The 27746-nt window shown below is 42.3% G+C and overlaps 2 protein-coding genes across 11 annotated transcripts in view; both read left to right on the forward strand.

Moving 5' to 3' along the window:
- The window catches only part of Mhcl (Myosin heavy chain-like), a 62137-nt gene extending 54410 nt beyond the window's left edge, over positions 1 to 7727 (forward strand). For all 4 annotated transcript variants that reach the window (XM_066737977.1, XM_066737980.1, XM_066737978.1 and 1 more), the window contains 11 exons: positions 100 to 228; positions 616 to 759; positions 847 to 936; positions 3524 to 3883; positions 4044 to 4198; positions 4652 to 4775; positions 4875 to 5329; positions 5602 to 5914; positions 6002 to 6265; positions 6337 to 6674; positions 6736 to 7727. In XM_066737977.1, the coding sequence (XP_066594074.1) occupies positions 100 to 228; positions 616 to 759; positions 847 to 936; positions 3524 to 3883; positions 4044 to 4198; positions 4652 to 4775; positions 4875 to 5329; positions 5602 to 5914; positions 6002 to 6265; positions 6337 to 6674; positions 6736 to 6742 (2379 nt within the window). In that variant the 3' untranslated portion in view covers positions 6743 to 7727. The remainder of the gene's footprint in view (positions 1 to 99; positions 229 to 615; positions 760 to 846; positions 937 to 3523; positions 3884 to 4043; positions 4199 to 4651; positions 4776 to 4874; positions 5330 to 5601; positions 5915 to 6001; positions 6266 to 6336; positions 6675 to 6735) is intronic.
- An 11698-nt stretch (positions 7728 to 19425) lies between these two features.
- Positions 19426 to 27516, forward strand: LOC136780308 (facilitated trehalose transporter Tret1-like). Of its 7 annotated transcripts, XM_066738596.1 has the most exons (4): positions 19426 to 19622; positions 19932 to 20024; positions 25025 to 25133; positions 25211 to 27516. In XM_066738596.1, exons 2-4 carry the CDS (start codon positions 20019 to 20021, stop codon positions 26635 to 26637), a joined length of 1542 nt encoding a protein of 513 aa, XP_066594693.1. In that variant the 5' UTR covers positions 19426 to 19622; positions 19932 to 20018; the 3' UTR covers positions 26638 to 27516. The 7 variants fall into 7 exon arrangements, with proteins under 7 accessions (XP_066594693.1, XP_066594690.1, XP_066594692.1 ...); XM_066738593.1 differs by lacking the exon at positions 19932 to 20024; XM_066738595.1 differs by lacking the exon at positions 19426 to 19622 and having other exon boundaries at positions 19667 to 20024.
- Positions 27517 to 27746: the final 230 nt, after the last annotated feature.

Consider the following 27746-nt stretch of genomic DNA (forward strand, 5'->3'; position numbering starts at 1 on the left):
GTTTTCGATGGGAATATAATAAGATATTATGGATATTGGATCGTTCGAGTAACGTACGAAAGATTATAGTATTTATCGAGCATTTTGTTTTATTCACAGATCTTCTTCAGGTCCGGAGCTCTGGAACAATTGGAATCGCACAGGGATGAGAAATTGACAGGACACATAATCCTTCTGCAAGCTCGTTGTCGAGGATACTTGGCACGACGAAAACTCAACACACTCAAGGTAAATAAAATCTCTCTTAAAGTGTGCACCAAAGGTGATTAATCAAGGATGAAATGGTGCGCGGAAAAGCGTAGCTTTGCAGCAATGGCTAGTATAACGATTAGCAGTAATAGAAACCCGTATTCACCGGAGCAGCACATAAATCCCCTTTGAAGCTAACTGAACTTTTGGCCGACTTGGAATTACAATTTTCCAGCAAGACTGAATTATTCTTGTCACTCGTCTGACTTTTCTCCTACACAGGCAATAAAAGAAATCAAGTATTGCCCTTAAGACGATTTACAAACGAGCAATTCAATTGGTCAAGATTGAATCGCGAATTCCCATTTGTATAGTAGCTAATGTTCCAACGTCGATCGTCCAATGAAATGAATGGAATTTTTTCAGTTGCAAGATCTTGCGGTGAGATGTATCCAGAGAAACGTGAGGAAGCTGATGTCGGTGCGAGAATGGCCATGGTGGAGGTTGTACGTGAAAGTAGCCCCCCTGCTGAACGTCCATCGTACGGAGGATCAACTCAAAGCAAGAACCGTAAGTATCTCCCTCCCTGATGATCCAAACGATGATGCTGTACACTGACGATCATTGGTACTTAACTCGTTTATCCGTTAATCGTAGGAGGAGCTGGAGGTGCTCAGGGCCAAAGTCGAAAGACTCGAGCAGGAGAGGAACCACCTGAAGCACGACAATGACAAGTTGGAGGCCAAGGTTAGTCAGGGTCGAGAACTCTTAATGCCCCCAAGGACCCACGTGATCAACGAGATATTCGAGACTAGTCGGCGGCGTTTCCAGAGGCGAAGTTTAGGAGGATTAATTCGCGGCTTCTCAAAGGAACGAAAAGCTGATGAGGATAAAATGTAGCCAAGTCGATTTGGGCATTCGTAGCACGCGCTGCGCGCAATTAGGTTAACTGCGCGAGTCTGCTCTCGCTGCGGCGTATCTGCCATGTTTATGCGTGCAGCGATTACATTGAGAATCCGAGCAGCGAAACTCGGGCGAACCCAATGCATTTAGCTCGAAGATACTAAATCCACAGCGAAACTATATGACCCATATGCACCGTGAAAGCTTATCCAACTTAAATTCATTTATTCGCTCGTTTCATAAACCACTCTGTATATACGCGATCCGAGACTTTTGTGCCTGGCTTCCGTAACCTTTTTTCATAAATTATATCAGAGTGGAAGAGACGGGTAGACAAGTCAGAGAGAGAGAGAGACGGACAAGATCTTACGAGCTGGTAAAGTGTCAAATGAAGATGCGTGTCCAAGCATGACTTGATTTATGAAATGTTTGGAACGCGACGGTCGTTCTGGCATCGAGGGGGATATAAAGCGCGAGTTTTCGCGTTAGGACTGGCAGCTTTTCTCGCTCTTCAAGTTCTATCAACTTGACCGAGAAATTCCGTTGTATTCATAACGAGAAGGTACTCGAGTCCCGTTGACCCAAATCCATCCGACGTTAGCGAGGGAACAGCGTGTCACCTTGACCTTGTCCACGATCGTAGATCGATATCCAAAGAATCGCTGATTTTCTAGGACTTCTTTCCCTCCCGTTTCGTCAATGACGCTCGATTATTTTCGCAGAGATTCGTCGGTCGATCGATGGATCTTCGACGGGTTCTTTTCTCACGAGTGGCGAAGGAACCTTGGCAAGCGGCCAGCTTCTACGATCTTTCTCTCTCCCAGCGTAACCCAGTCGTTTTCCTAGCTCTGTCTTCCCCTTAGAATAACTCGGAGGTGACCGGACCGCCTCCTCCACCGGACGCCGTGCGCGAATCGACTGACCCAGGAAGAGGCAGTTGCACCGCGACTCTTTCTCGATACGGGCGTACTCGTTTGCGTTACGCAATAAGCCGGCTAGATTTACCCGGACCTCGATAGAACACCTCCCTATCCATGCAATCCTAAAGTCGAAACGATCACGCGAAACGACCACGAGGTAGTGTAATTTCCAGTGACCACCAGTTCTACCTAGATTCTATTCCAATTCTGAAGATTCTCAGAAAATTACGAAAATCCGTCTCCGCCTCGCGCGGAAGACCTCGAGTCAAGAAAATGTAGAAACTTTGCCTACGGAAGACTAAATTTAAAACGCATCGTTTGCCTATGTTTATCCGTACAATAGCGTTAGTCGAAAAAGGTTCTCTGCAAGATTTCCAATGTTAAGCGAGTACTGTTCATCTGCAGTTTCCGCGAAAGAGCTGGAAAATGGAGAATGTCCGGAGTGATTCCGAAAACACGCATGTGACGTAGGCTAGAGAATAATCGAAAATGCCGTCGCTGCCAGCGGGTTACTCCGGAGGAGGACCATCCTCGGATCTGTCATCCTCCAACGAGACCCTGGTGGATTCCCGTTGCAACAGTTCGGCCAGCAACCACGCGAGTGACTCCCTAAACTCTATCAACGACCCGAACTTTCCACTGAGGAAACCACCTCTTCCACCTCACTATCAGCTCCGAAGGCCACCTCTGGGAAGATTGCCCCTAATGAGCAGTCCCTGTTCGAATCCCAGAAGTCCATCGCCATGTAGCTTCGCATCAACCCTGTCGACTCGTAGTCGACCAATCTTGACGAGTCCAAGATCGATTTCGCGTAGTCGATCACGCCTGGATTCCCCCACGGGTTTCCTACCAAGAAGAAGCTTTCCCAGAGAGAGCTCGTTTCCTCTTCTGACCGAAGATCTCTGCGGCAAGGAACAGGCACCGGTAGTTTTCGACGCGAGCCTCAACTTTGATCTTGCGGTTGATAAGCAACGAGTGAGGCAATCCTTCACGCCAACCGCGTCTCACCTGGAACCCGCGACAGCCTCTTCCTATCTTTCCTCGAAAATCTCCCAGTTCCTGCAACGGACCGATCATATAATGGACGAATGGCGGAGTCTCGGTCATCGGTACGATGCGGAGGATCAGCTGAGCAGCTTGTATTCCACGCCTGAAGCGCGTGGTAGACCTAGACGCCTCATTGGCAGGAGCCAGAGTGCCACGAATATTATGATTAGAGGATTTCAGTATTACAGTAGATCTAATAGCTTGGGAAAGAGTCCGTCTTCGAGGCGCTCCTTGTCGCGCGCTTCCGATGACCGGACCCTCTCCGATGCCGTTTGCGAGGAGGTAAAGAACCGCGTGGATGCACAAATTTCTACCTCGATAGCGAGTTTGAGAATAGAACAGTACAGAGACGCTATATATAAGTTTATTTATTTATTTTTTTTTTTTTCATCTTGGAGCGTCGTAGTTGTGGAAGACATTTTCTTTAGAGTAAACTGATGATAAGATCTGGTTTCCCATTTCAGCTGAGCGAGATGACCGCGGACTATGCCGAAGAACACTCAACCTCGACATTGGCCGCTGAAAGAATCGACGCGGAAACATCGGAACGTTTGCGATTGGAGCGCGAGCTTCAGGATGTCACGGAGGCTAACAAGAATCTTCAGCAAACCACGGAGCGGCTGGAAATGGAATTGCTTTATGCGAGAGCAGCGGATCTAAACGGAGTCGCGTCCGACGGGGAGGATGGCGAGGATGGAGGCGTCTACAGGCAGAGATACGAGCACGCCATTAGGGAGCTGGAATTCACTAAGAGAAAAATGGCTCAGCAACACGAGGACGACCTGGAGCAACTCGTAGGCTTGAAGAAACAGTTGGAGAAAAAAGTAGGCGTATTTAGAGTTTAGCATTGGAGTTCCGTAAGAACTTCTTCAGGGTTCGTTTTAAAGCTGTAAATATATTCCTGAAGGGGTTTTTATCTAGAACGGTAATACTAGATATTTTAATGCTAGAGAGATACTGATAGGCGAAATTTTGTATTGCCAGCTGGCGGATGCTTATGAAGAGGTGGAGGAGCAGCGTCAAGTGGTTGGTCAGTGGAAGCGACGTGTTCAGAAATTGAACGGCGAGATGCACGATCTTCGTCTGCTGTTGGAGGAGCAAACAGCGAGGAACAATTTGTTGGAGAAGAAACAACGCAAGTGAGTAATCCGATCAGGAAGATCCGCTTATGGTGAACGAATTGTTTTGGGCCACTAGTTATTTCACATTCGCTCTGGACGCGTTCGTTCGACTGGCGAGTGTGCCACGAGTGGCTCGCTCTATTCTCATTTCATCAGTGTCAACAAGTGTTTCTGGCCGTTCGCCAGGCCACTGCCTCCCGAAACAAAGTGAGCGCCCTGTACTCATGCCAACGTTAAGCGATTCGTTTAACCGACATAGACAAATCATTTCTTTTCACTTTTTCCCATGGTGTTGCTTCTCGGGAAACTCCTGGTTCCTCGGCATGATCTCGGTATCGACTATTATCCTATTTCGATCCAAAAATTACGCGATTGGTAGCAGCAGGCTTCGCCTATTTTTATCGTTTCCTGTAAGCCAACTTCCGGCGACTGGACATTTGCCAAGATTAAACTGATCTTTCTCTCACTCAGGTTCGACTCGGAGACCCAGAATCTTATGAACGATTTGAGACAAGAAAAGGCACAGCGAGAAAGGTTGGCCAGGGAGAAGGAGATAGCTGTGGCTGAAAAGTTCACGATAGAACAGAATCTCAGTGTGAGTATTTCTCTGGATGTTACATTGAATTTAATGGCTCGTTAAGTTTGCGAAGCTACATTTGTCATAACGGTGTACGGCTGCTAATTTGCAATGTAGGACGCCAGACTGGAAATAGAGTTGAAGGAGGAGAGGTTGAAGACTTTGACTCAGGAGCTGGAGGAGTTGACCTTCGGTGGGAAGACGGAGGAGGAAGTGGCATTGTTGAAGAAAGCCAAGCACGAATTGGAGAAGCGCGCCAAGGACCAGGAAGAAGAGTTGGATGATTTGGCTGGGCAGGTTCAGTTGCTCGAGCAGGCAAAGCTGCGATTGGAAATGAGCATCGAGCAGCAACGCAAGGAAATGCGTAAGGAGATGCAGCAGAGGGACGAGGAACTCGAAGAGGTTCGTGGCAATGCTCACAAAAAGGTAAAAGCGCTGGAGGGTCAATTGGAAAACGAGCACGAGGAGAGAACAATAATCCTACGTGAGAAGCATGAATTGGAGAGACGTCTAGTGGCTTACGAGGAACAGGACAGAGTTGACCGTGCAGCGGAAGCTGAAACCATGCAGAGGTAAGAGAATTATCTTGCGTTACGCTGCGAAACCTCTCTCGTTCTATTCTCCTACCTCAAAAACCTTCGTAGGGTCTAAGCGTTTCTATATTTTATCACAAAGGGTCCTTTCAAAGTGTTCTTACCAGCTTGAGAAAGGGAAAGAGTTTATTCTTAAGTCACCTTGATAAAAAATTTAAAGGAAACCCGTCTGCGACGAGTCAATAGAAATTATTCTCATGCAGTGACGGTATTTTCACGCGGTACATTGAACCGATGTAATATCTTTGCAGGCTGAAGAGGGATCTGAAGAGAACAAGAGCGCTTTTGAGGGATGCTCAGACTGTGATCGAACGATCAAAAGCTGATTCGACTGGCAAGGCAGCATTGCGTCAACTGAAGAATCAATTGGAAGATGCCGAATGCGCTCGAGCAGTGGCTGTCAAAGCTAAGCAAGCTTTGGAGCAGGAGCTCGGTGAGACTCAAGTAGCCCTTGAAGAAGCTATGCGACAACGCTCCGAGGCGGAGGATCGGGCTAATGTCGCCAATCGTGAACGAAGCGAATTACTTTCGCAACTCGAGGAAAATGAAGAGGAGCTAGCCGAGGTAAGCCTCTTATCTAAAATGGGAGGGAAAAATTATACAAACCTCTTGTTAATTCTTATGAGAAATTTTTTCATTTATATATCGCAGGTTCTAAAGAAATATAGAGCGGCCGTTCAGCAAGTGTCCGCTGAGCAAACCCATTTGCAAGAGGCACAATTACAAATAGCTGCTTTGGAGTCTGAAAAATCCTCGTTGAAGGATCAGCTCTCTGAACTTTCTCAACGATTGGAGTCCGTCGAACAACTTGGCGATCCCACGGCTAATAGTCTTGCAACTAGAAGACTGGAGTTCCGTGCCAAGGAACTGGAAAGCAAATTGGAATTGGAACAAACTACGAGAGCTCGTTTGGAGGTGCGATTTGTACCAGTATTAATTTTTATTGATATTTCTTTTGGCAATTTATACCGAGTATTTGCTTCTAGACTCAAATTGCTAGATTGAAGGAGAATGTGGAGAAGCTACAAACGGAAACCGCTTTATTGCGAACGAAAGAACAAACGGCCCAGGACGCTGCCAAACGATTGCAGAGATCGTTGAGAGATTCTCGGGAGGAAGCGAATTCGGCGGTAAGCCGCGAACAGGAAGCCACGCGTGCACGGCGTGACTTGGAGAAGGCGCTCGAGGCCGCCGAGGCCGAGACTAAAGTCGTACGGGATGATCTGAGACTGGCGCTGCAAAGAATCGACGATTTACAGAGTGCTATTCAGGGAGAACTTGATTTGGACGTCAGTGAGGAAGCCACTAGCGAGAACAGTGACAGGTAATTGAATAAGAATTAAGTATTATTGACAGTGAGAATCAATTTCTCGTTAATTTTTCAGTGACTGATCGGAGCTTTCCGAGGGCTTGGCACTGGACAGTATCGACCATGAGGTGCGAACTTCGTAAAAGTGAACTGCATATCGATGCCCTCGAAAATCAAAAGTATATAGAAGAGTATATAAAAGAGGGTGTAACTACGAGGAGTATATAGGCAAGAGAAGAAGCTAAATCGATATCTTATATAAATTAACAAATCGTTTAGATTTTATTTCCGCTCATATCGGTCGTAGCGAGACGACGTTAGCATTAATTTCATTGTTATAGAGAGTAAACTTACAAATGGAAATCAAAAGGCGAGTAGCGTTTCTACTATATGTGCTCGTTGATGGCGAATGATCAAATAGCCGGTCAGCTATTGCGGCTTCGCTCGCGTCTCTTATTTTTAAGAATTTAGCGACGAGCGTATAGGTGCTATATGTACGTAACACGATCATGGGAAAACTCGATGTCGCCCGAGAGCTTTCGTCGTTTTTCTCTGATCCTTACTATCCATTATGGGCGACATCGTTTTTTCAGTCTTCCAGGGAAAATCTAGTTCCCTGACAATTACGTTTTTCATATTACGCGAACGATCTGGCGAAGCGACGGCTGCTCGCTTCGCCATATTGAAAAAGGTTTGTAATCGCTGTTAACATTTATAACAGTGCTAATCCTTTTTTCAATTACTCTCGTCATATCACTTTATCGACTTATTTAAAAGCCTTCTTCATTTTAAATAATGAATTTACGATGATTTTTTATTAACGCATTGAGAAGGTTTCACATAGTACATCACTGTTATAAATTTTAATGTTGACCACTGGTTTTTCCGTGTCAGTCGAGACACGGATGATATTGCACTTTTTACAGATTATAACTCGCTTCGAGTCAAGATTAGTTAGTTTTACGTTTGTATAAAAAGGACGTACCGTGACTCCCTGAAGCTTTGGTTTCGTCTCATGAATATCTTGTAACTTATTGCTTTGTAAAATGCAGATCTCTTATTTAATTATCCACTGTGTTTTATTATTACCTGTAAAACGACGAAATGGTAGAGGAACTTTTCATTTATGGTACAGTCGAGAAGAGAAAAGAAAATCAAAAATAAATGCCAATCGAGATATTCTTATTATCAAATTATCCTAGTGAGTAGGAAGGAACCGCTGACTCCCGTGCTTTCGATTCAGCATTTGCTTCTGTCTAGCCAAAACTGATTTTCCGAGGATTTACCTTCTCTTTGAGCTTTCAAACCAAGTGCAACTCTTTCGACTCATTCCAATCCATATGTGATACTGTGCCAGACAATTTGATCTCGTAAAACGAAAAAAGGAAGAATTATTTCATTACATTAACATAATCTGATTTTCATCTTTCTGTACCGAACAGCGCTAATTACTGTCTCATTTAAGTTAAGGCAGATTTTGCGCATCTCCAAACCTTGCACGAATTAAAATCTGAAAAATCGCTCATTTTCCTAGCTCATAGGTCATAATCGACGTTCGAAGGTAAGTAACTAATTTTTAAATCACCATTCCGACAGCTCGCACTAATAAATTGTTCGTTGGATAATTAAACGTATAAAAATCTATCCAATGAAATAAAAAATGTTCGATTGATCAGTGATGCGCTTAGGGCAATCTGTCAGATTTCTCTGAAAATACTAGAATTTACCTCAAGAAATTTATCGGCTCGTGCTCGAGCCATGAAAAGCGAAATGCCCGGTTGTCGTTTTCGTATAGGAAAAGACAGCAAATCAAGTGGAGCCATTTATCGGTGAAATGATCGATTGCCAATATCGTCAATCCAGTCAAGTTTTATTTTCCCTCTAATACAGCTTGATAAGGCAATAATTGCAAAGTCAACTGACACTCGATACAAGAGCCAACGCAACTTTCCCGAGCACTTTGGAACCGAGATTATTTTACCTTTACCATCGCTTTTTCACGCTCGACTACCGATAACGCAGTTCTCCCTCGCTAAACCACCCTTTTAAATTCTCCGGAGAACGTCTCCCACAAAGGTCCACATTAATTACTCGACAAACCAAGGCATTTCATTAAATTACATCGCCAACTCGTTTAGGGTCGCTCCGGCAATAATTTTATAATTCTTGCTTTAGCAGAGCATTTATGACTCTTCAGGGGGGATTCGGTGTGCGTTATAATTGATGCGTGCTAATGGGAGCTGTGTGCAAAGGCCGAGGGAGGGTAAAATTAGTAGCGAGAGGGTGTACGTAGTGGGGCGGGGGGGAGGGGGGTGGGGGTAAAGTTTGAGAACCGGAGGACTCGAGGTGTGAAGAAGAGAAACGATGGAAGCGAGGTGAGACGCTTTTATTCGGAAAATATACGTCGCGTTCAGCGTTGATAACCGTTCTCAAGATGTAATTTCGCGAGGAGGCAGAGCTGCTGTCAGCCATTCGACGCGGAAAGTAAAACGGATATTGCACGGCGCGAGCCTCGCGCAATTACCTTTTGCCACCCTCCAACCCCCTCCCCCAAGAGTTGCGAGGCTTAAAAACACGTTAGACCCAGTCAAAGCTAATTTTAATCATTTCCCTCGAGAATATTTAATTGTGCGTGCATCTGACGCGCACCCCTCTTTATCCTCCAGAGATCCCGGGAACTGACATTTACTCATTCATATACATTTACCAACTCGCCCAACGATGACCCGATTGATTCGCCCGACTTTGCCTGGCTCCATCAAACTCTTGGTCCACTTTTTTCCATCAACCTGCTACGAGGTGAAAAAAAAAATCAACCCGAATCACTCAGCCTGTTTGGGAATCGTGGTTGCAGCCTCGTTTGAATACGAAAAGCACAAAGATTAACGAACTTTTTAGCAGAATGTTACACGAGAAATTTCTTGTAATGAGATTCTCTCTCTCTCTCTCTCTCTCTCTCCCTCTAACACACCTCTCACAGAGATTTAATTCAAGATTTGCATTAATAGACGAATAAATTGTAGACGGAATTTGATCTCGCCGAATTGAGGTACATTCGGTTTTAATAGAGTTTCAGAGAATCAAGTTAACCATTATGATTATGGTAAGTGGCTCTTTCGTGTCTTTGTTACTTCGAGCTTTAACCTTTTGAACTTTGGATAAAATCCAAGAGCTACAAGTATCTTCCGGTATTCCGTTATCTTCCTGCATTGGTGGATCAAGCAAGCTTCAAAGGTCGTAAGTCAAAAGTCGTAAGCCTTTCGATAATAATCCCTATAGCTACTCCAAAGCGGTGCACAAAGAAGTGAATTTAAGAGAAAAGGTGAAATTGCAGTATTTTTATAATAGTGCCTCTATAGGAGACCAAATTGGCTACCGATCGGTTTAACCTATTTTAATAAATCCTCCCATTAATAAATTGACGAAGATAATAGAAGGTATAGAATTTCACAGCACGCTCCGAAGATTAATATTCCGAGTCGCTCGATCGATTATTGGTAAATAAAGGACGAATGTTGGGCGGAATTATCGTCTTAGCATTTTCCGCGCGAAAAATCAATTGCGACGGGAAAATCGAGTCTTGCCGGGAGCGATTAACGTCACTGAATGATATTCATATCGATTGCCGTTTTCCATTCCATTTTTCATTAGCGTCGCGCAATCGCCGCCGCCGCGCCGCGTCGCTTCATCTTTCCCGGCAGATGCGCCATTAAGCAAAAACTTCGTAGCAATTTTTCTCTACGAGCAATTAAACCAAATTCCATCCCTCCCCAGTCATTGCTCCCATCATTGAAACTTACATCTCCATTGGAATATTGAAACAAAATCATCGATCATAATTATTCCCTCGGCGCCACACAACCATTTTTCCCCGAATTTAATTCTGGATCATCGCTTTATATCTCGCCCGAAGTACTTTTTCATGTTGCTATTACTTTTGATCAGAATGTATGAAAACGATCGTGCGTCACGTGCAATATTGCCGATCGAATGTTTATCGCCAGTTTCCAAGGTATTCTCATAGCCGGTGTGCGGTTTTTGTATTTTGGAAGTATTATTGATATAGGGAGAGAAGAGGAGAGAGAGAGAGAGAGCAGAGTGGCAGATCGGAGGACGGTTAAGCGTGAAATTACAGGAAAGGGGGAGGGGGGCAAGTGGAAACGAACGTTAACCAGCGAAGACAATACTACGGTGAGGAGGGGGGGGGGGGGTATTGTGTTAAAGGAAGCAACACTGCGGAGAGGGCGAAACGGGAGGTTTTATTTGCGATTTTATTCGCGTGGCGCCCGTATAAAGGAAATCCTCATACCTCCACCCCCCCCCCCCTATGCACCCTCTTGCACGGATTTACCCTGCACAAAAAAACGGCGCGATAACGCGATATTCCATTGGAATCCTCCGCTGAGTTGTGTTTATAGCGTAAATACGAGACCAGCATTATTTCTGCATATCGCTCAGCTACGGGCGTACGTTTAATAGAATCTCGCGTAAATTTAGGGAGGATATATGCTATATCCTTGAAAATCCTCCGTTTCAACGCGTAACTTCCATTAAACGAGTCCTTTGTTAATTTCATCGCTTCGATTCACCTTTTATCTTTTACCTTTTTTCTCCTTTTGCTCTACCCTCCCCCCCTCCCCTACCCTTTATTTGTTTCCTTTATTATTTGCTCACTCTACTGCATTCTCATAAATCTCGTTGTTTGTTTGAAAAAGAAGAACACGATTATATCGACATGCAGCAATCAGTGCGATGGTTCACTGTGCAAAAACTTTATAAAACGATATAGTTTGTTTATTTAACGGAGAAGGGAAGAAAAGGCTCCGTGGCTTTTCGACAAGGATAACGGGATATTTGATATTATTAGCACTTTTATTTTTCACCCTGGGTTTTCATGACTCGCGTGAAAGCGACTGTAATTAATTTATATCGTTGTGGCAGCGCGTTTCTGACTTATTTCACGCGAAGCAGCGCGGTTCGAGCCGGTGGCAATCAGAATTTATTTGGAATTTGGTGGAGAATCGACCATTTCTTGATTGAATTTTTGTCAAATGGAAGCTTTTGTGAAATGACGCTGGTGAATAAATGCAGTCTTTCCATTACGCTTACAAGGCCGGCTACATTTTTCCGGCTCGCTTAAAGCGTTAGACTCGCAGCTGTTGTTAACTGGCAAAAATGCGAGCGTCGTTTTTAACGATCGTTCGCGTCTCGCGAAATATACAACGAGGTAACTTCGTTTCCCAGGAACCAACAGCTACGTTAGAGAAATGGCACTGAGAGAGAGAATGAGGTATGATGAAGAGGGTGAGAAAGAGGGAGGGGGGGGGGGGAAGTGCGAGTTATTTAAATCCATTATTTCCGTGTGTTACGTTCGCTCCAGGCACGTTACACGTAGCTCTTCGCAGATTCAGGTCGAATAAACATGCTGACCCGTGGAGGATATTTCGCTCACGGACCTCAAAAGACCAACTTCTTAAAACAATCCTCGCAAATTATATCTCTCTCTCTCTCTCTCTTCGACAAATTATTTCCCATCTACCTACTTACGTAAAACTCTTATTATCCATTTTCCATTAAATGTTTAATCAAAACTTTCCAAAGATCTGCAAACTAAAATCTTTGTAAAGTAAAAACTACTATATATATATATATATATATTAGTAAATTCAATAATAATATAGAAAGAAAATTTATGGAATTTGAATTGTATGAAGTTTGATTTGATTTTTGGTAATTTTGATATATTATCGATTAGAATTTTAAAGGATCCAAGTTCTTCCTGGATAAAAACAGCTTGATTTATCAAGGTTGCAAATTATGCAGGGGAAAATTGGAAGCTGTGTTGAATAAGCCGCCCGCTCGATACTAATTCATGGATTTGGAATCAAGTTCGGATGCAATCCTCGCTCGAGTGTATTATTTTCTCGTATCGCGATCGTATTTCCAGAACTGCACCTGAGTACATAATGCGCGCCGACGACCCTAAACGCGTTACAAGGTCGTGCAACTGTGTGTGTAATGTGTTCGCGCATAGAAAGCCACCGAGCAAACGTAAGTTTCTTAAACGCATTAGGAAATGCCGCGTTTACACGAGAAATCTCCGCGTGTGAATTTTCGCAACATAGGAAATTCTAAATTCTTCTCTTCCATGTATAAAACGTGTGTACGACGATCCCAGAATTGTTTACATAAAAGGTATATAACTGTCGGAGGAAAATACTGCATTAAGAAATGAAGACATCAGTGTTCGAAGGTGTCGACCGACTAACATTTTTGGACTTTTAAGCAAGTTTTACTAATTAAGCTTTAATAATATATACCCACTTTAATCATAATAAAGAAACGATTCGAGTGTAATTTTAGTTTATTTCGTGGAATTATTAATTGACGAAAGAGCTAAGGTAATTCAGTTGTTATTAATTGTAAATGAAAGAAAGTAATTGAATTGCTTCATAATTAATATTTTCCGATAGAATATATACTGATGATCCACTGATATCTTCAAATTCTAAATTCTTTCGTTTCGTGTGAAATGTCTATGACTATTTCAGAATTGTTTACATAGAAGGTATATAACTGTCTGAGTAAAATATTATATGACGAAATGAAGACGTTAATGGATGAAGGTGTCAAGTAACTTTTTAGACTTTGAGTGACATTTTACTAATTAAACTTTAATTTCACGTAGTTTGAACCTAGATAGGAACGAATTGAATACAGCTTTAGTTTATTTGGAATTTAACTGTTACGAATAGTCAATGGAAGAAAGTAATTTTGTTACCTCGATTAATATTTCCTGAGATAACATCCCAATCCACTAATATCTTCAAATTCTAAATTCTTTCGTTCCATCTATCCTATATAAAATTCTTTATATAAAAACTCTATAGTTATCCGAGTAAAAAACTGCATTAAGCAACGAAGGCATGCACCAATGAATAAAAGTGTCAAGTACCATTTTTAGATTTTCAAATACAACTTACTAACGAAACTTTAATTTCGTCTAGTTTGATTATCAGTTTTAGTTTATTTCTGGAAATATACTGGTTAATGAAAGAGAGAAGGAAGTTGAGTTGTTACGAATAGCAAATGAAAGAAAGTGAATTAGCTGATAATTAAAATTTTCTGACATAACACCTTAATCCACACTGATGTCTTCAAATCTGTGCTCTTCGATAAGTAATTTCACAGCTGCAAATGCGTGGAAATTCTTGTTCCTCGAGCGTGCTATATCTCTCGGATGTATTGGGTACCTCGTGTATGCGTGCGCGTGTGTGTGTGGATAGGAGAAATTCGTGCGGTGCAAATTTGCGTCCCTTGAATGTGAGTTACGTGGGAGCACGTGTAACTTCCTCAAACATATCAGGACATTCCACGTATATGTATACGTGTGACGACTCGTATACGTACACAAGTTTACTCAATTCGATGTGTGTATGTATCGAGCGTGTTCATGGAGATCCACCTATAAATCCATTCTCCTTATACAATAAGTATCAACTACATAGACGTGCATTACTACCACTACAAATGCAGCATCCTTGCAATCTTTTACATTAATCTACTCTTTTCCAGAAGCCCTTAAATCTTACACCCTCGCTACATCTATATAGCGTTTATTTTGTTACACCTGACCCACCAAATGCAAATATTCATTTGCATCCACATCTACCTTATACGTCAGAGATCCAATTGCTTAATGCGAATCGTGGCAAATTCTGCCTTTGTTCGAGAGTTGGAAAATTCAAATCTACATGACATTTATTTAATGTTACTTTGTATACGAAAGCTGCATTTTCCAGTGTATATTTTTCCTGAAAGATAAACAATATTATTTTGCATCAGGAATTTTCGCAGACTCCCAGGTAGGTCGGGTTTTTCTCGAAAACTGTGCTTCTTCCGTTTCAGGTATCGCAATAATTGCAACACGTCTATTCAGTTATGAGACCAAGCCGAGTTTTGTACACTCATTATATATTAGAGTGCTCGGTGTGTACGTGGCTTACATATACGATGCTCCGGTGGGACACACGGAAACACACATGCACGGACAGGCGTTTTCCACGCGCACGAGTGCACTTTGGTACACACGCGTACGTGATCAGTGTTGGTGTATATGTTCGGTGCGTTTATGTCCGTGCTACTTGTATTTACTGCGATACGGTTCGAGGTAAGCAAGGACAAATACACAAACACACGGAGAAGCGTGAGCATGCAAGGAGGAAGAGAAAACAGCTCGGGGATTTATCGCGCGTAGGTCGCTCGCTGTATTCCGGCCACGAAACAAACCTTTGCCTCTCCCACTCGCTCTGACAGACACGGATAAACAGATATACTGGTAGAATAAAGAGCTGCAAAGCAGAGTGAAGTTGGACCAGTCGTAGGAATAAGGATCTCCTTCCATCTGAATCTATAATTTTTCCAGTTAAACAGCATGAAATTATTTTTTTCTTTGACATTTCATACTCACACAATTTTCTCTTCTGCGTTAATTAGAGTTTTTTGGTTCTGTACTACGAAGAGAAAATAATTGTTATTGAAAATATTCCTCTGTATGACTTTATTGCCTCCCAAGTGTTTTACATAGGAGTATCCTTTCAACTTGAATCTCTAATTTTTGCAGTGAAACGTGAAATTATTTTTTTCTTTTCACAGCGCATATACACACACTTTTCTCTTCTGCATTATTAGACTACTTTGGTTGTATGCTATATATGAGGAGAAAATAATTAATATGGAAAATATTCCTCTTTATGACTTTATTACCTTCCAAGTACTTTATATAATATCCTTCCACCTGAATCTGTAATTTTAACAGTGAAACAGCGTGAAATTATTATTTATTTATTTTTTTTTTGCCATCCCAAACTCATACTTTTCACTTGTGTATTATTAGACTACGTTGATTGTGTGCTATGAAGATAAAATAATTATTATTGAAAAAGTTCCTTCGTGAGATTTTATTACCTTCCATAGGTGTTTATATGCAGATATACTAGTGGAATAAAGAGTTGCAAAGTAGAGTAAAGTTGGACCAGTCGCAGAAACAAGGATCTCGTTTTATTCGAGTCTGTAATTTTTGCACTGTGAAACAGCATGATATTATTATTTATTTTATCATCCCAGATTCACGTAGATACTTTTCTGCTTCATTCGACTCATTTGGTTTAAAATGATGAAGAGAAAATAATTATTATTGAAAATATTCCACTACGTGACTTTATCACCTTACAGGTGCTTATAATTTTAATTTCATACTCAGCCGATGAAATAAATGAAAAATTTCAAGTTCCCTGCTCTCCTGCGTAAATACCTCGTAGGCTATTTGTATTTGGCATTTGACGATTTTTCACAGAACTTTCTCTGTATATTTTCTGATTAAATATCCCGAGGAAGTTAAAGTTAGCTGTGAAGTGGTTGCACTTTTATTGAACTTAAAGCGAAGGTTCGAGCGGCTGGCGTAATATTTTCGAGAAATTCGTGGGAGTTGATTAAAAATTGCGACTGTATATAGGGCGGACACTTTTTGCGGGTAAAAATGGTGGAGGGGCCACGAGGGAGTGCAACAAGAGCTTAAATCGGAGTTAATAACGGAACATTTCTTACTGAGAAAAGTCGGGAAAGTACGTTTAGCAGAGTTTGTTCGCCCCGTTCACTGATCCCAAGTGCTCGTATAAACATTTCTCCAATGTGGCCCGCCGTTTTCTCGCACTCCTTCGGTAAATATTAAAATTTACCTTATTCAGTCTCCCAATTTAGCTTGTATACATATATACACGCCGGGGGTACAATAACGATTGTTCTCGAAAAATCCAATCAAACGAGGCTGATCGAAGGGACACTCTCAACAAATTCCGTGGCAATTAATCGAAACTTTTTTCACCCGGGCAGAGAAAAAAATCCAAATTTGACCGATCCTCCGCGACAATACCGCGCGCCTGAGTAGGTATAGCAATATAAAAGCGACCAGACTGGATTTTACCTGGGATTCGTTAAAATAAATTTAAAATTCTAATTACGGTCGATGGACAAAAGTTGGCGAGGAAAATACGTGGTGTGGCCGCGGGACGCGTAAACTTTAATAAAATCAAAAGTTTAACCTAACGCTTGAATCCAACAAATGGCTGAATATCAAAGTGAGCGGAAAAACAGGGGAATTTTGATTTAACACCGGCCGAGTGTTTCTTTGGCACAACAACGTAATTCGGCAAGATGCTATTTCGCTGGGGAATTCGGAATGAAAAGATTTGCAGTACGGAAAGAGGATTTATCGAATGTTTTTTTCTCGTTCAGTAGCCTTTCGTGGCAGGCCAGAGAAATATAGTGAAATGTATTTGTAATTTTAGGAAAAGGGTGCGAGTTGTAGAGTTGCATGTGCAGATAAATCGCATTGTCAATAGTAACGAAAAGGGAATTGTGTAGTGGTACGCCAGTTCAGCAGTCGATACTTTTAAGTCTCACATCGCCAAACACGTGTGTGAAACGTTTAAATCTTGTCAGTTGTACAGCGAGTTCCATTAAATACCCTTTGCTCTTCTCTCTCTCTCTCTCTCTCTCTCTCTTCCATGGCGCACGAACCGCCGGCCTATTCAAAGCCTTCTATATTTGCTTATTCAGTTATTGTTCAAAGGAAAATTTAAAAATATTAAATAACAGAGCGTGCAAATAAATATGACTTGGTTATCGAGCACGCAGTCGTAATAAAAGTGACAATGAATCAGTTGGCGCAATGTGTGGAGGTAAACGGATAAACGCCGGTCGTCCGAGCGAACGAGATTTTATTAGCTGCGGCTCACAGTATTATTTATCAGACGTGGAAAATCAGAAACAGCGTTTGCCGGTGTTTTACGTCCGCCTGCGTCGGCGCGGGGCCTCGCCAACTGCCACGAACGAATTAGCACGAAATTGCGCAAATGCCCCTTTACCTGCGCAATGCATTCCCTGCGTTCGATCACCGTGCGCGAACGAACAGGAAAAATTCTTCCTTTGTCCGATTTGCGCGAAGAATTAATTCTCTCGCATTGTTGTCAAGCTTGGAAAGAGCAAAAATTCCCAATGTGAAAAACTGCTGAAAATTTTCATGCTGTGCAGCAAACATGTTTAGCGTTTTATTCATCGAATTCGAGCCTGAATATGTATATATATGTTTAATCGCATCGCTGTGGGGTTTCGGGCCTGCATGGCTATATACCGATCACGTGACACACGCGCTAAACGAAAATTTGCAGGTGGAGCAAAAATTCCGTAGAGTTAACTGTGCGACTTTGATGGAGGATATTTTGCAGGGATTTATCGAAGCACCGTTATAAGGCTGATTTACTCTTTATCGCGTGAGATTGATAAGGAATTTTAATTGCCCGCCGTAGATTACGGAAACTGCTCAGTTGGAATACGAGCAAGTTTGAGCATTTATCAGTGACGTTTATTTATGGATCGCATTACGCTCGGAGACATCTTAGATGTCTGCGAGACACATGTTGATAATTTCACAGTAGGATAAGTTTGCGCGCGCGTGTCCCATGACCATCCCTTGACCTGACACTGACGAGCTCGTCTTGCCTAAACTATGATTTGTTCTGCAAAGTAAGCTTAATGTTCAATTTCCCTTTAGAACTCTCAACAATCATTCTAACAATTCAACGAGCGAATAACCAAAGCAATTAATTGATATATATATACCAATTTGTTTGTTTGATTGATTTATTTATTTCCTGCTTTTATTTTTTCTATAGGCAATTTGATAGTTAATTTAAAAACAAATTTCTCTCCGATTTTTAAATGGAATTGAAGGTTTTTCGGTGAATAAGGAAGCTGCCTGAGGTCATGCCGTAATTTGAATTATTCCAAATGATCACTACCAGCTGTAACAGTTTTTTGATTCCAACTCGATTCACCTGTTCTTATTTAGCATTGAAAATATTCCACGTCTGGTTAGAACAGGTATTAAACAAATAATGAAATTGCCAATTGAACGTTAGCCGCCTTTGTGAATTGTTCCCTCATTATTTGCACAGAGTGCAGGATAAATTTAATATCTTTTGACTCAGCCTATAATCTAATTATTCTAATATTTTATCTCCGCTGCAGGACAGATTTTAACTATTTTATTAAATTCCACTCAAATAAATATACCTCTTCGATGTAAACTCCATGTGACACATTTCGTTTTCTGCTTTTCTCTCGAATAAAATTCTATTATTATCTCGTAACGACAAATATTAAATTTTCTATTATTAATCCAAATTTAGTAGTATCCTTCCGGGTCTCTATATTGCTCACTTCAATAACTTTATATATATACCTATTGTTTTTACAACAAGTATTATCAAACATTTCTCGAGAAAAGGAAAGACGAATAGAAATTCGGAGAATTTGAAAAATTTCGGTATCGGCTTTAGCGGTAGGAATAATTGTGGAGGAAAGGGAGAAAGTAAAAGGCTCTCGTACGCAAAGGAGATAACGTGAAATTTGAAAGAGTCACGGTTAGAGTCTATCGCTCAATTTATCTGTCGCGGCATGAAAGGCGCGATAAGAAAACGTGTTGTGTGCGGAGGCGCTTCGTTCTCGGATTTTCTCGGTTTTTATGCAGGCTCACGCACGGACGGAGAGAGAGAGAGAGAGAGAGAGAGAGAGAGAGAGAGAGAGAAGGCGGTAGCGGACTGGTAAGGCCGGAGAGGGAAATGGCGTGGGGGTCGAAATGTTACCGTCAGAAGAGGCAGTAATGTGTTAACTGAACGGACGTGCAATTAGTAGTAATCGGATTAAGACCAATTGGGCACGAGTTGTCAATCGCTCTGGCCAAAGCCAATTAGAAGTATTGAATAAATAGTCCTGGGGTCCATCGGGCCACTCGTGCGGTCTCCAAATCGACGAAAACCACGCGAAGCGCCGAAGACTCGCGTCTCGAAACGGATGGTAAACAAAGGACCACCCCTTACACGGATGGTTATATATGTTACGTCGGTACGTTACATCTATATCAGCATTTCGATCCAATATATGATTTATCTCAAAGATTATGCTCCATCTGTCAAAAGCTGTAACACGGTGATCCTTCTAATTAGGAGGGGAGGAGTAACGTAAATAAACTATACAAACTGTATCCTAAAAATTGTTTTCATTTCAAATCACTGAGAAACGATAATATTTACCAATTTGCTCGAGATTAGTTTTGCAATGGTGGATAGAGAAAAGTGACTTATGCTACGAATACAGAGGACACACGTAAATATTTACCTTTGATGGATTATGCCTTTGGTTGGTTTTCTGCAGTTGCTGTTGTCAGTGAAAGACCAAAAGAGACCACCATTGGAGCTGATGCTGAAATTCTGAAGGGACTTTTCGATTGCTTTTACCAAAATGAATGTAAGAGAAGTTTATTTATTGCTCTATTATTGTTACTCTCTCTCTCTCTCTCTCTCTGTGTCACGAAGAATTTTACGTAAAGTTTTAATGAAGCTTCTGGGTCTGATGTATGTATATAAAGGTATATATACTATAGTTTATTGAAATAGAGGATTATTCGGGGCTACCGGAAGCGACACGCCGCGGTAAATATGCTTTCCCAAGTTCCAATTTCATGCTACAGTGCAAAGTCGTTACAAAGCACAATTCGATTTTGCGATCGCGTGCAATTATACATTTTGTGCGGGCCACAGGCCGGTCTATACGAATAACGGTAATAGCGAAGTATAAACATTGTGGTATCCTTCGATGAAATCGATACGGTCCCGTCGAATCGCAATGCCGCGAACCTTTCGTATTTGTACATTCGACGTGTTTTACTTTCCGTTAATTTCCGTCGAAACTTTTTTCTTTTTTCAGCTAATATCGTACCTACTATATACGCATCGACAGGAAAAAGGAAGCTTCCGCGATGAAGCTATTCCAATAAACCGGCGCGCGGCAGTGCAAGCTCCGCGAGGTAAAAGAAAGGATCACCGGTAAATCTCGCTCGGGGGGGGGGGGGGGGGGGGGGCTCGCGTAAAAATATACCAATATCTGTGGAATATCGATGAAAAAAATTTTAAACACCAGTGAAATTTTCCAAATTAAATCGTCTCTCTCCCTCGATATACAACGTTTAACTTAATATAGTAATAATTCTATTTTTTTCCCCAATACGCCGCGGCTACACAGTAACAATTTTTACCAAATTAATTCCCATTGCGCCTAGAATTTTTCCCCGCGAAATCGCGCTGGGATAAAAAACGCGCAGCATTTTTTGTGACTTTCCAAAGTTTTCGTTTGGAAACGCATTACACTGTGCATTCTTTATTATGCTCGGCGCAGAGTATACATAAATCGCTGGAGTAATAATTAATAGACGTGTGCTTTTAGCAAGAATGACGTTTGATGTATTAAAAAGAGTAGGGAAAGGGGGGAAGGGGGAGTGGGGCTCGCGGGCCTTAATGCCATCGTGACACACGACTGCATCGAATTACCAACTTGTGTACGCTTCATCTGCTAATGCTCCGCCGATGAACGTTTAAAGCCGCTAGCGCGAATACGCAGAACGCGCGCGTTCATTCTCCATTCTTCGCCTACCTCCAAACTTGTTATATTTATATAGTATATACACACGTCTTGCTCTTTCTCTCTCCCCACGCTTAATCCACCATATCGCAATCAGCCTGATGCTTCATAAAGCTCGCTTGATGATTCGTACACAACGTCACAGAGAAAAAAAAAGTAAGCAGGCTCGGTGAAAATTGGATTGCTTTCATTTCAACTATACAAATCCGACTAATGTAAAAGGAAAAGCTTGTCACTTTGGTACTAGCTTGAATTTTCATTCCATCTAATTGACTGTTGAATGAAAACTAATTGCTTATGGAAGTTGATGACTCTTTCACTTTTTGTCCGAGCCTGTTTGAAGGATTTTATAATTTATTTACATTAACAGAGTAGACCCTTGCCACAAAATCCTTAAGCTTCGTGATGCGTAGCTACAATCCATTCCCATTTAGCTTTTATCCTTAATCTCAGGGATTTAACGCTGTGATCGAGCGTTCGATCGATGCAAAAATAAAACCTTTCAATCGCGCGTTTTATTTTCTTCTCGCGATACACACTAATCTTATGGTCGAGTGTTGAATGGAATTTTATCGATATCGTAATACCAGTTATCCCCAGTACCACAGCTGTTTTATTCATATATACGTAACGCGAACGCTATATCAACGAGACTTATCAGTATTTTTCCGTAGGATTCCGTGACGTCCGACTATCCCTTGGCGCCTCGGTTTGTCAAATCAAAATTCTTTGTCCTCCCAGTCTCGAACTCCGAGGCCCATAACCACGTGGTGTATATCTAATCTCGTCGAATTACAATAATTTTTCCATTACCCAAAGAAGAGGGACGGAAATTATTATTACGTGCTTCTCTCTCTCTCTCTCTCTATATATATATATATATATATAGAGAGAGAGAGAGAAAGAGAGAGAGAGTGTGTAGCATAGAAATCTTTATAAGGATATATTTTTCTCCTTTTACATTTAAAAGAGTATATATATATATATATATATATAAGAACATTCGGCAACTCGTAGAGTGATAAGCGGGCATCATTTGGTAAATTCGGAATGCTGGTAGTCCAAAGGGAATTCCTGTATCGCGTATGCTGGAGCAGGAGTTCCTCGGGGAATCTCGGTCGCGGATAGCTCGGTATATACTAGCGTCCTCTATAGTTGACTCAAGTCCGAGCAGCGCTGTCTTCTGCGACGGAATTCGCATTCCGCATAATCGTCATCCATGAATCCTCCCGGAATTCTCCAACACACCTTGTATACCCCTCTATGCTATATATACACGCATGTGTGTACGATGATGCACAATGCAGCTGTACCGCTGCGCAGCATCAATAACTTAGTATGAAACTATATAAACAGTGCTTAATTTTACGTAATAGAAATTTTTATTCAAAACTGTTGCGGTCGTTTCACCATATTCCCAAGAACACAGCATTTATGGCTTATCTTATCTAATTGCTTTCCCCAACTTGCGATAGGCGCCGTCTCGTGGAATCTATTTTTAGATCAATACTCGCCCCGAGACTTCCTCCGGATCTTCGTGGACCAATCACTTTTAATTCGAACGTTTCGCCTAATTGAGAAACTATTCTGCAATTATGCAAAACACCCTGACAACTTCCCCGTTGAATTTTCATTGGCTCTTCCCGAGAGTCTCTTTGCTACTCGATGATCTCGAGTGCTTGCAATATCGACCAATCGAATATCCCAGCTGGTACATTGGCGTCATTTTTCCTGTCAATCTAGATTATTTATTAAACGACTGTAAGTGGTCGCGCTGACAATGGGATTAACGAACGATTTTTCTTTTAATTCCACCAGCAAGCGTTTGGCAAATTTGCAGGACGCTGTAAAGGGTGTCGGAGCAGCTTCCGTTTAAAGGGTGTCCTCGTGAATGGTCGTTTTAATCGAAACTAAAAGTACCTGGGTCATTGAACGAGTAGCTGGATACTCGTGCTTAGGTTCTATATAGTAATAGGAATGTGGAGTCGCATAGCACGATACAAACTCCCGAAGAATTTCAGCAAACTCGCCTCTTTCTGCTTCATTTATAAAGGCCACTGAACAACTTTGCGTCGATACTATAGCCTAGGCAGTTGCTGGTGGAAAAAAAGTCATGAAATTCTCCTCGTCGTTAAACTGCAGCTTTTTCATAATAAACATAAACTCTCGACGGATACTCATATACCTAATATACTGTTTCAATTATTCATCCGCAATCGCATAGAAATAGCAATAAGCGGAATAAATAGCGGACGGCAGAAACCTTCGCCCGCGATTAGTCATATCTGATTCGGATGATCCAGAGCTCATCGAAAAACACTGATCGACTTTGACCCTCTTCGTATTCCATGAATAGAAAACGGATTTATAAGATATTTTCAATTCACAAAGCGCCGAGGAGGAGCTCTGACATTTTCTTCCATTCCCCGTCCATAAAGGGCCTCGACGTGGCTTTGGGAATTTTTTAAAACTCCTCAAACCTCTCTCCTCCGCGTCCCAAGGTCCTTTTTAATAATGCTCGGTAAAGAGGGATTTATCCGTTTGACGTAATGGGAATAGAAAAAAACACGTCGAGAGCAGAATGTTTACCGACTGGGTTTAATCTAAATGCATATTTCGGGTGTGTAGTTTGGTGTCGCCCTGAAGGAAGGTAATCCGCGTGTGATTATAAATATATCTCTTGGTGGGAGGAGTGGTGGAGAGGTGGGGGAGGAATGGTGTGGTGCGGTGATGGAAGAGAAGAAAGATATCGGGAAAGAGTGCGGTCAAGGGGGGAACCGCGGGAGAGGGACACGCACGAGTCTGGGACGCTTGCGCGGAACCTCAAAGTATCGAGTTCCAAGTAGGACCGTGCGAGTCTCGGGCATTCTCGAGTGCACTCGCCGATCAACTCGAAAAGCCAAGACGCACTTTTAACGGTTACTCGGAACCCCGGGATATAATGACTGGAACAGCCGAAGTAGCCGAGGCTCTGGTGAGTAAGCATCTCACCCCGAAAACAAAACTTTTTACTTGCTTCATTCTCGCTCGAAACTTCGAACGAGGTTAAGTTTCCCTAGAACGCGTGTGCACAGCGCGCAAGCGCAATTCGTCTGCGACGGTTATCGAATGCTGATGCAACAATGGTTTAAATTTAAAAACCTTCCTCTCGTCGCACATTTTCGCTCCAACGAACCTTCGAGTAACACGTTTCGTTCAACTTGATCAACCGTGACTGTTAATTTTTATGACACTTTTAGTTTTTATACAATTTATAAGGTATTTCCAGTTGTTATTATTATTATTAATTGCGTTAATTTATTTCTATTATTTATTTCACCGCGAGTCGTTGTTTTTTCGCATTGTTATCTCGTCTACTGGTAGTTCGCCATGTCGTCAAGTGGCGTCAGTGTCGACGCAATTGTCGTGTCTTTGGAGGTTATGTTCTTGGATAGCACGTGGTATTTTTCTACACTTTAGATGCATCGGTGAAACATAGAGGTTAGGTTAATTTTATTTATTTGTTTTTTTATTAATTTGCATCTAGACTTTTTTCTATGCTTTTCCGGGCCGGACACAAACCACTTATAAGTATCCTTCGCTGTGAGTGACGTCGCCGCCGTAAGAAAAGTGTACATGCGCGGAGCCGTATGCCAGTACCACGTCAAAGCCATCGATTTTCCTCAAAGAGACGTATAATTATTTTTTGTCACTAAGCAAAAACAGAGAGCCTCGAAAAATATGTAATTCTCCACTCTGCTAACAAACGTTCTTTTTTTCTATAAACTTCGCGATACCACATTGAGTCTGCACAATTGTAAGAATAAATCTCTTATTCGTATTATTTCCAGATCGATGTTCCAAATGAATTTCCGAAATCAAAAATTGCATCGGCTTATTCCGCACGCGAAAGCAATCCACGGAAAGGAAGATGGCGACAATGGTTAGCATGTATATCGGGTGAGTGTTAAGTGTACCGGAAGGAGTGAGTGATAAGAAGGAGGATATAATGAAAACTTGAAATTTTATATTTACAGCAACTCTGTCGATGGTAGCAGTCGGAACGGTTTATGGCTGGACAACGACGAGTCTGTCGAGGTTAATGGAAGGTGGCGAGGACATCCCTGTGAAGGTGACGGAGGATCAAAGTTCATGGATCGTCTCGTTAACCGTGATAGGCTCGATGATCGGTCCCTTTCTCGGTGCTTGGATGGCCGACAGATTTGGCCGGAAACGCTGTCTGCTATATTCCAGCGCATTCTACATCGTAGGATGGACCTCGGTTCTCTTCGCCAGCACCGTTGAGGCCCTTTACGTTTCCAGATTGATCTTAGGAGTCGGAGTGGGCGTCTCCTACACCACCAATCCTATGTATGTGTCGGAAGTAGCCGACATCGGTCTTCGAGGAGCTCTGGGAACGTTAATAGCCGTGAACGTTTTCACCGGATCTCTTCTCACCTGCAGCATCGGTCCTTGGGTCAGTTATAGATCATTGGCAGCCATTTTACTATCAATCCCCATTCTCTTCATAGCCACTTTCGTCTGGTTCCCGGAAACCCCGCACTTTCTCGTGTCGAGAGGTCGAAGAGCCGAGGCCACAAGATCCATCGCCTTCTTCAAAGGAATCACCGATCGCGAAGAAGCACGAAGGGAGCTTGAGTTGGCCTTGAGAAGTGTCTCTACGGACGCCCATTCGGACTCTGCGGCTGTAAACCGTGATCCTAAAGGAACCAGACGTACATGGTCGGAAAAACTCAAGCTGATCCTGGTACCGAACAACAAAAGAGCATTGTGCATAGTTTTAGCGCTGATAGCAGCGCAGCAACTCAGTGGAAACTTCAGTACCATGCAGTACCTTGAAGTTCTTTTCAAGAAAGCTGAAGTGGGTATCGATTCGAATATTGCGACTATCGTGGTTTTGGCTGTTGGCTTCGTTTCCAGTAGTTTGGCCACCGCTACCGTCGAGGGCGCCGGAAGGCGGCCACTCTTAATCGCTTCGACCTTGGGATCAACTGTGACCTTAGCTACCCTAGCGATCTATCTGATGCTAGACGAGCAAGGCATAGATGTTTCCGCGATGAATCTCTTACCGGTAATCGATGTCATAGTGTTTCAAGTGACGTATCAGATAGGACTGGGAACTTTACCAAACGCCCTCATCGGTGAACTCTTTCCCACCGAAGTGAAGGGTCTGGCCGGAGCTATTATTACAGTGTTCGATGGGATTTTGGGATTCGCCGTGTCAAAACTGTATCAGGTCATCGGGGATCTTCTAGGATCTCACGCAGTCTATTACTTTTTCGCTGCATCTACCTTATTCGCCTTACTACTTGTCGTCACTTTTCTTCCAGAGACCAAAGGAAGGACCTTCAGGGAGATCCAGGAGTTATTGGGTGGCTCCAAGCGAGTTGTTAAGGAAGTTTGTACGAGGAAGACGCAAACGATTGAGGACGGAAGTGCGTGACAGATGGACACGCGCCGAGTGTTTTCAACTCGGTGCTCCGCTCGTCATTCGTTACGTTCCTCAAAGCTGCCCGATAAGGTCTCTTCAAACTTGCGTCTTCCAGCAACTCGCTTTTTAATTCCCCAGTGTCAAAGCTCGGCTAAACGTCGTTTTAATTGTATTCGCTTTCACGAGCCGAGTAGCGAAGCAGCAACGGTGACTGGATTCGGGGAAGGTGTGCTTTGTGAGAACAGTGCCTTCTGTGAATTCATTGATTTTGCCAGGATAAATATAAAAGGACTAATAAAGTGGAGTATCAATTTTCTCGTAGAAGCCCCTCGTCGCTTGGTCCACGCCTCGCAGAGATATTATTTTTTCACTCTCAGTGAGACAGTGTTATCGTGCTTTACGAATGCTAATTAGCCGAGCGAGCCAGCTGCTTGACATAAAATGTACTCGCGGGCAATCTCTGATGCGAAATTCTGTGTGGATGTATCGAGTTTTTAATGTCCGTTTGCGCGTATCGCTGGGGCAGATTTTGGTGTAAAAAAAAAAAAAAGTTTGCGCCTAACTAGATAAATTGTTACAATTTACAAAATTCGATTCTGCATAGAGCGTGAATCAAGCGATCCCTCTCTGTCACCATTATTCAACTTCCTACCTTCTCTGCTCTACTCTCTATTTTACCCAGCCGTTTCTGCGTCTCGTATAACTGTTGCATGTATTTAAATGCACATGCAGAATGGATGCGGTCGGATTAAATAATTTAAAAGGCGAGCACGTGCATTCCGCTGCACTGCACTGCGTTACAGAATAATTGTGTGGAGTATGTGAACGGCTTAAATTAATCGGGATATTTGAACAAATGTTTTAATAGCTAGGACGAGACTAAAATTTCTATTCTGCGTTAACATTGTATCTAGAATTTTTGTGTACCTTTACTTTTAATGTCTCCTCTTGATTTTCCCCAATCTTTTGATTAAAATACCAAAGAGGCTTTGGATTTGGGGGGAAAGAGAGCTGCTTTACGATAAGAACACGAGGATTATTTTTTGAGCGATATTGCAGGAGAGGCTTTGCAGTTGGTTCGAGTAATTGGAAGTGTAAGTTGTATAAAAGGAGAAAGAACG

This window comes from Prorops nasuta, unplaced genomic scaffold, assembly GCF_024137725.1.
Source record: "Prorops nasuta isolate Cenicafe-Biocafe unplaced genomic scaffold, Cenicafe_Pnas_1.2 PNAS00018, whole genome shotgun sequence".
Taxonomy (NCBI): Eukaryota; Metazoa; Arthropoda; class Insecta; order Hymenoptera; family Bethylidae; genus Prorops; species Prorops nasuta.

Excerpts from the sequence above, each read along its gene's own strand:
- LOC136780308 (XM_066738592.1), top strand. The coding sequence starts at position 24,810 with ATGCGCGGAGCCGTATGCCAGTACCACGTCAAAGCCATCGATTTTCCT. Across the intron at positions 24,867-25,024 it reads TCGATTTTCCTCAAAGAGAC|ATCGATGTTCCAAATGAATT; the intron begins GTATAATTATTT and ends TATTATTTCCAG. Across the intron at positions 25,134-25,210 it reads ATGGTTAGCATGTATATCGG|CAACTCTGTCGATGGTAGCA; the intron begins GTGAGTGTTAAG and ends TTATATTTACAG.